The sequence below is a fragment of the Etheostoma spectabile genome, chromosome 21 (assembly GCF_008692095.1).
Source record: "Etheostoma spectabile isolate EspeVRDwgs_2016 chromosome 21, UIUC_Espe_1.0, whole genome shotgun sequence".
NCBI classification, from domain to species: Eukaryota; Metazoa; Chordata; class Actinopteri; order Perciformes; family Percidae; genus Etheostoma; species Etheostoma spectabile.
Window position 1 is genome coordinate 7,680,897 of NC_045753.1, and position 7,792 is coordinate 7,688,688.

Consider the following 7,792-nt stretch of genomic DNA (forward strand, 5'->3'; position numbering starts at 1 on the left):
CCCCCCCCCCCCCCTCACTCCTGGTATGGCAAACGTCTCTGAATACTTTAACAGGGATGAACTGTTTAAGTGCACAGGGACAGTCAAAAAACTTTATACACTTTTAGGATGAAAAGGAACTTCAATTATGAAGTATGCTCGGGGGCACCAGTCTCAAAATGTAATTTTATAATAGGCAGTACGTAGAGCTGCAACTCCAAAAATCCCAAAACAACACATTTAGCAAGTGTGTGGCATTTTGGATAGGTAAATGAGTTGTCCAACAGCAATATGGCTAAATACACAGCGTAAGGAGGAGAAGGATACCGCTAATTGGCGTCAAACCTAACTGGAATTTCTATTTTATTAGGCCCTCTGTTTGCAAAGGAGATTTACTTGATACTACTTCGTCTGTAGCAATTGTTTGAGGTTACGCGTAAAGCGAGGCTTCATAAAGAGAAAGTTTAGTAGAGACAGACTAAGCATAGGCCAATGTTAAAACCACAGGTACTCAGTGGACTATATCAATATCTATATCTGTCCATGCACAACACAAACACGTCTACTTCTGTTGCTATGAACTGTTACACTGTCAGATCAAATATTGGGTGATACCCTAATACTGGATTTCTGTTATATATGGATTGCTTTCACAATATTATATAATATGATAGAGAGGGTTTTGGTTTACCAGAGGCATCTTGAGTTAAGCCTTCCTTTGGAATGATGCTCCAACATATATTGTTAATTGTATAAGACCACTAAGAACCATGTTTTAGAGGAAACATTAATTACGCAATCGACATTGCAAGTTATGGAAGTTATAGGCACTTTATTTGAAATCTTACCCAATATAGAGCCGTTTTACTGAATATATGGGGAACTGGGTGAGTAAAATGAAGTTGGGAAAAGTGGTGACTTCACCCCGGCTGACAAGAGCTTGGAAGTTATTACCGGATGATGTCACCAGGAATGACTAACTCTGAGTGGCTCGGTTTGTATATTAAAAAAATAAATAAATACTGTAGATTTAACATCAACTGTTAAATATAGATATGTTAAATGTGGACATCCTCCTACACGTAAATCCTTTTTCCAAGCGCATGGGGGGGGGTGAGATGACCAAAATACAAATTTAGAAACAAAACAATTCATTTTCTGCATTGTGGTGAATTTGTCTGCAACAGTTTGTTCCATTTCTGCATTAATTTATAATGTTCTTTTCTGGGGGGTGGTTCCACTGGCCAGTTTTGATTATTAAGTTACGCCTATGCCCCATTCAACAGTAAGAATATGATGGAATATAGACATAAAATTGATAAGAACAGAAGAGTTCTGCTTTTTACTTCCACTTCACTACTTTCATTACTTTAATTACTTGAATGATACTATAAATGTTCATAAAGGTCTGTATCTGCCTCAGGAGGTGAGGGAAATCTATTTTAAAAGTGTTGGTAAGCTTAAAATAATGATTAAAAAAACACACCGGTGAAAGGTTGATGGAAACTTTCATAGAGGTGAGATCTGCAACCTTCTCTTGTTTGAGCGGGATAAGGGCTTAACAGGAAACAAGCAAACATGCCATCTCCTCGACAAATGATGCTGGCACCCTTGGGCCCATCCTTAACAAGATGCATCAGCCTGCAAGTTTCAATGAAATCCAAATCCGTGTTGGAGCAGTGACAGCCTAAACCTTATCAAATTCAAATGGAACCTGGGGGGCCTGAGATAACACAGCTGTGTCTGTTGATTGAAGCACCTCCAGTAGGTGACTACAAAGAAGCATATCTTCATTTTGTTTGGCCAAATCAGACATGTAGTATCTCAGACATGTGCAAAGAAATCACATTTGATAGACGTAGATGTGACAATGATGTAGCAAACATGTATTAAGGTAGTATGAAAAAGACTGTAAAAAAGCTCAAATGTAATTTTTGTGATGTAATTTATAAAATGAATCTCTTGGCTGATCTCGCTCTTGAATCAACTAAAAGGATTTTTGGCAGCCCCTGTGGACAAAAGTGGTAGTGTTTCCACAGCACAGTACACCACAGCTCGGTGTCATAAAGATCTTAAATCTGGTTAGCCCAAGCTTGCGTTTTAGAAGCGAGTTAAAAAAGGACAACTTATAGTGCTATTTTTCTTTTTTACAAAGCTGTTTGCTGATTCTGCCCCAGTATCAACCATAACCACAGGATATAACATCAATGTTCTCTAATGAAAAATCTCCTCCTGCTTCCTTTTAACTGGCTAACATGCTCACTGTAAAAGTTTGCCTGGGAAAATGTAACCATCAATGGTTTCATTTGATTTTGCAGGGAATTATACCATGGGACAGGCATTAAAGTGCTCCCATTATGCTTATTTTCAGGTTCATAATTGTATTTTGAGGTTGTACCAGAATAGGTTTACATGGTTTAATTTTCAAAAAACACCATATTTTTTGTTGTACTGCATATTGCTGCAGCTCCTCTTTTCACCCTGTGTGTTGAGCTCTCTGTTTTAGCTACAGAGTGAGACATCTCACTTCTGTTCCATCTTTGTTGGGAGTCGCACATGCTGCTAGTGGCTAGCCACCACCTTCTCAATGACAAAATACTGCTACAACACACACAAGTTCACTCTAATCTACAAAAGGAATTGTATAGAACTACTTACATGTCCCTCGTCTGAAGGTATTCCGTGCAAAGTTGGAAGTGCTCCCTCGTTTAGACGATGTCTAAACTAACTGATGTGGTATTAACTAAAGTGGTTAGCACACACCAAGTGTTTCAGCCAATGACGTAGATAGAACTGCCGACCAGCTCACCTGGTGACTGAAGGCAGGACACATTCAGAAACCCGTATCTCACTCAAAACAGCATGGATGTTTTTTCCGAGTTCATATGCGTGTTGAACCACCAGAGATACAAAATAACACCCCAAATCCCATTTTTTCATAAATGGACACTTTAACAATACCAATATAGAAGAAATAGCCAATGCTCTTGCTGATGGTTTTGCTTTCTAATGTAGGTTATAAAAAGGCATCAGTTTTAATTTGAGACTGTTTCATAACTAGTTGAACTCCTTGTAGCTGCTCTAAACCTTGTCTCTCCACAGGGGAATGTGGAGTATCTGTTAAAGTGGAAAGGATGGCCTCCAAAGTAAGTATGTAAACTCCATCAGAAGGATGCATGGATGAAAGAAACCGTCGCGAATGTGCATCATATTCCCACTGACGTGTACGGCAGATTATACATATGCACAGAAAAGTGACCGTATGAAAATGAAATCCATCCCAAATACTGTATGTGCTCATTAACAAAGATAACACAGCATATGCACACACTGCTGTTGGATGAGTTCATGTGAAAAGTCAGTGTTTTGTTTTTTTAACAAAGTTCTGAAAAGTAAGAGGAAATGTTTTTTTATTATTTCAATATATGTTATTGGTGTTATGAAAATGCTGAACAATACTGAATTAATGGACCATATAGCCTACTTTTTGTAACCTCCCCCAGGTACAGCACATGGGAGCCTGAGGAACACATTCTGGACCAGCGCTTGGTTCAGGCCTTTGAAGAGAAGTAAGACTCCACTCCACATGTAATACTTAAAAAGGTTTTGGACAAATAGTGGAGCATAAAGTGCAGAACAAATCACTTTTCTTCTTACATTACATTAATCACAAAGATATCATGAGTCAGCATGCCCAGATCCAAGACCTCTGTCCAACTGGTATTACAATGGGTCCTGGGTTGTTGGATTGTAACTAAATATCATATGCCAAAACATAAAGTCCACATCTAGAGGCAATAAAGTAAAATGTTGCCTCTTAAATCATCTCCAAAGGCAGTCAGACAGGCATCTGTCCACATTCATAATTGTGGTGTAAATTCACAACATCTCTAATGTGAATGTTCATGCAAAAATAAACAGGTGGTGCGTAGCTTGTTTCCAAAGTGTCATTATTCTGGTGGACTGATAAAATGTGTTTTATGAGATGTCATTAACTTCAAGGAAGCGACATGCACCCAAACAAAAGTTCTCCCTTTGGGACAATTGATTGATAAACAATAAAATAAAGCAATTTTACTAGGGCTAGGTATTGCCTACAACCACACAAACGCAACATTGATTTTGAATAATGACCACAGAATTGACTTCAACAGCTGTTCTTTATTATTCTGCTGTAACAGCAATCACACAACTAGAAACACTTCAAATTGAGGCCCATCGATACATGACCGTGTCGATATTTAGTAGCACAGCCCTAATGTTTACCTGCAAGCGGTCTTCTTTCCTGCTTGTGCGGATGTATTTTGTTGTGTTTCTGTCGCGTTTTACCCTACCTGTGGATCGGTGGAATATTGTAAGAACAAAACAGGGAGCCAGTAGTAAAACGCTGCTCCATAGTGCTACTAGCGTTCAGAATCTCCACAGGTTACCATCACATGATATCCCCTGGTAATTCAATGAAACATCTAGACAGTGTTCAAACGGAGAAGAACAGCTCTTCAAATGGTCAGCAAACCTTACAGTATGTACACATAGTCGACATTTTGCCATCAGCCTTTTTTAACATTGTGCTTGGCTTTTTAGAGAGCAGAGAGAGAAAACGTTGGGGCACAGGAGAAAAGGACCCAAAGCCAAAAGACTCATTCTGCAGGTAAAGTTTGCGGTGCAATAAAAAGTTACCGTTTTGTCTTATCTACGTAACTTATACATTACTTAATACAACTCTTGTTTCCCTTTCCTATTCCCTTGTAGAACCCTGTCTAGTCATTATGGTCTGTGCAGAGATACAGTATATACTGTATAAAGTACAGAGAACAGAGGTGCTTTGTAGGTTACACATACTCCCCGTCATTCAGTCACTCTGAGTCCATGGGTTACATCAATAGTAAGAAATAGTCAAAACAGCCATGTGTCTGGACTGCTATTACAGTAGTTAATTAGCCTTTTGCATTCTGCCACCTCGTCACGCTCCTCTGTCCTCAAATCCTTCTGATTGAAGCTCTCAATGGTCGGTCTCTCTGATCTATATTCAGGATACTGTCTACACCATGGATCTCCGCAGTGCTCACAAGACCCCAGAGCAACCTGGGCCTCGCCTGCGCCTCTCCCTGACACGCTCTCTGCTCCCCGATGACGACGAAGGTAAGCCGTACGGCGCCTGCAGGCACGAGCCGCAACTTGCACATCTAGGAAGCAGACCTAGCAGGGCACAGTTCACGTGCCTGGACTCAAACCCTCCAAGTCCCACACAGGAGGACTGGGAAGGCCGGGGGGAGGACGAAGAGGAGGAGGAGGAGGAGGAGGAGGAGGAGGAGAGGAGGAGGAGGAGGAGGAGGAGGAGGAGAAGCGGGCGGCTCTACAGGAGTCATCAGAGAAGAGTGGATGCACTTTAAATGGTAAGTGTGTCAGTCGGTCAGCCAGTAGACTCTTATCACCATCACGACCCACTTTACGCAACTCGCCGTGAGCCTTTTTGAATGCATAGCTGTCCAGAAGCTTTTTTTTTTTTTTTACCAGGAATTCAGCCTAAATCATGAAACTCCCCGCATCCTGAGCTGATTAAAGAGAAAAACATGCAGAGGTCACAATCTAGCCTCGTTAAAGACTATTGTTGCATCCAAAATCACATCCTCTGCCCTACATACTCAACATGTACACTATTGTTCAACATACGTTTGCGTAAATAAAAAAGTCGTGTATATCTTTTCGGCGCACTCCTTTTCAACATCACTTCTTTGCAGTTGGTGATGCGTAACCACAGTAACGCCTGATGACCTCCAATCTAGCAGCATCAACAGATAATGCTTACACTGGCAGGTGTAGAAATGCAATTGAAAGGGTTTTAGACGTTACAGAGCTGCCTTGGTTGCCGTCTGTTTGCCTGTTTTGAACGTTGTCATTACTAAGGCATTGCATTTTGGGATACTTATGAGGGCGTAGTGTCCAGACATATTGTAGTGTTGTAGTGTTTGCGTACTGTAATAATTCACCGGAAATAGTATGCCATTCATGTACTATTGGTTTCATAAAATGATTTTGGACAGACTAAAAAATCTCATGTAATAGAATGTTAGTTTGGAATTTCTAAAGCAACTTATACATTTGAAGTCTCTGTTGTAAAAATAATTTAACACACATTTGCTTTAAATTTTGACATCATAGCAGATGGAAATATTTAATAAATGAATAATGTTACAAGACAGATTCAGAGGTAAACCTCCCAAAAATAATGCTGTGGAGTGCAGATTGTGGAACCTGGGCCAATCCTATCACAACGTGGACGATTCTGCATCAATGCAGTGACAGACTATAATCGATTAATGCATATTGATGTTATTTGATTTTCCGGTCGCTGCTTCTTTATTTATTTATTTATTTTTGCCTTTTGCCTGCTGTCTTCTCTGTTCAGAAAGTGTCTTTTTTTAAGAGCAGATAAAATAAAAAGGGGAGTTCATCTATATCTGACTGCTTGAATTTGTTGATAAAAACCATGTGCAACGATAAATAATAATATTGAGGAGGTGACGCATCGGGATATTGAATCGGATGGAATCGTTGACAGGATAATCGTAATGGAATCGTGCGACCAGTGAAGATTCACTCCCCTACCTCAGAAGCACCTAGAGCTATCTGCTCCTGCAGCCAAATATCTGCCTTGTGTCCGTTTATAACATCTATCAGAGCAGAGACAATCTATCCAGGTCAGTCCAGGCAGGTTAATTCAATAACAGTACACATGGGATGGGTTTGATGCAATCACTGTCCAACTGCAACCCTACCCTTTCTCTCTCTCTCTCTCTCTCTCTCTCTCTCTCTGTGTGTTTCCCGTCTGGCTCAGGACAGGAGAGGACAGACGGTTGGAGCTCCGCCCTCAGACCAGACGGGGTCACTGAATCAGTGAAGCCAGATGACGCCTGGAGGCCCATCAGCGGCCCAGGGGACGTGACCGTCACAGACGTCACCCTCAACTCCCTCACAGTGACTTTCCAAGAGTCGAGAGTGGCCAAAGGCTTCTTCAGAGACTGGGCCCTGGAGGTCTGATATGTGATGTCTGAGTAGGCTGGTAGGGAGGGAAACGGAGCTGCTGGTGTAATCACAGTGGTGGTTGAGGGCCAGGGTTTGTGTTTTTATTCCCTCTCTTACTCTGTTCTTCCCCTTCCCTGCTACTTCCAGCCTGGTCAGTGGTACGTTTACATGCACAGAGTCACCTGTACATAAGCTGCACTCCAGTTAATGTTATGTTCAGTTTGAGCTATTCACCTTTTTGATATAGTAGGACTGAGTTAACATGACGCGCCAGATGGTTTGCTTAAAACACAGAACCATTTGAGAAGCATAGTCATTAGAACCTTTGGAAAAGTGCAGGCACTTTTAAAAAAAAATACCAGGTAAGGATTGGATGAACCATCTGTCTATCATTGCTGTTTTAAATGAACAGTCAAACACACCTAAACGATTAAGTCACATTCTCTCCACAGAGAAAAAAAAAAAAACTGGTTGAAACAGAGACCCAACCTAAACGTGGCAATGAGGTAAAACCTTACTAAATATTGGGAACCAGATGTGAGCGAGCTGCGGCCCATAGGGCGGAGTGGGACCAAATAAATTTTGTGTGGGGGTGGGAGGGGGTCAGATAGTCCGGTGAATGAATGAACAACACACAGAACAGCAAACACTGACCTTCCTTAAAGGTTCCTGACGAGTGGAGGGTTCAGGTGTTAGCTTTGGTTGCTCAAGACAGTAGGCTACACACAGCTATGGGTTTGATCAAAACTTTTTGGGCTTTCCATCATTAGACTCACACGCTGTCTGT

General features: G+C 41.2%; 2 protein-coding genes across 2 annotated transcripts in view; both read left to right on the forward strand.

Moving 5' to 3' along the window:
* cbx7b (chromobox homolog 7b) overlaps window positions 1–7,554 on the forward strand; it is an 8,366-nt gene extending 812 nt beyond the window's left edge. The window contains 6 exon segments of the mRNA XM_032501640.1: window positions 3,082–3,125; window positions 3,483–3,548; window positions 4,564–4,630; window positions 5,013–5,292; window positions 5,295–5,375; window positions 6,818–7,554. Coding sequence (XP_032357531.1) covers window positions 3,082–3,125; window positions 3,483–3,548; window positions 4,564–4,630; window positions 5,013–5,292; window positions 5,295–5,375; window positions 6,818–7,020 — 741 coding nt within the window. The 3' untranslated portion in view covers window positions 7,021–7,554.
* The window catches only part of josd1 (Josephin domain containing 1), a 34,851-nt gene that overhangs the window by 21,425 nt on the left and 5,634 nt on the right, over window positions 1–7,792 (forward strand). The window lies entirely within an intron of this gene.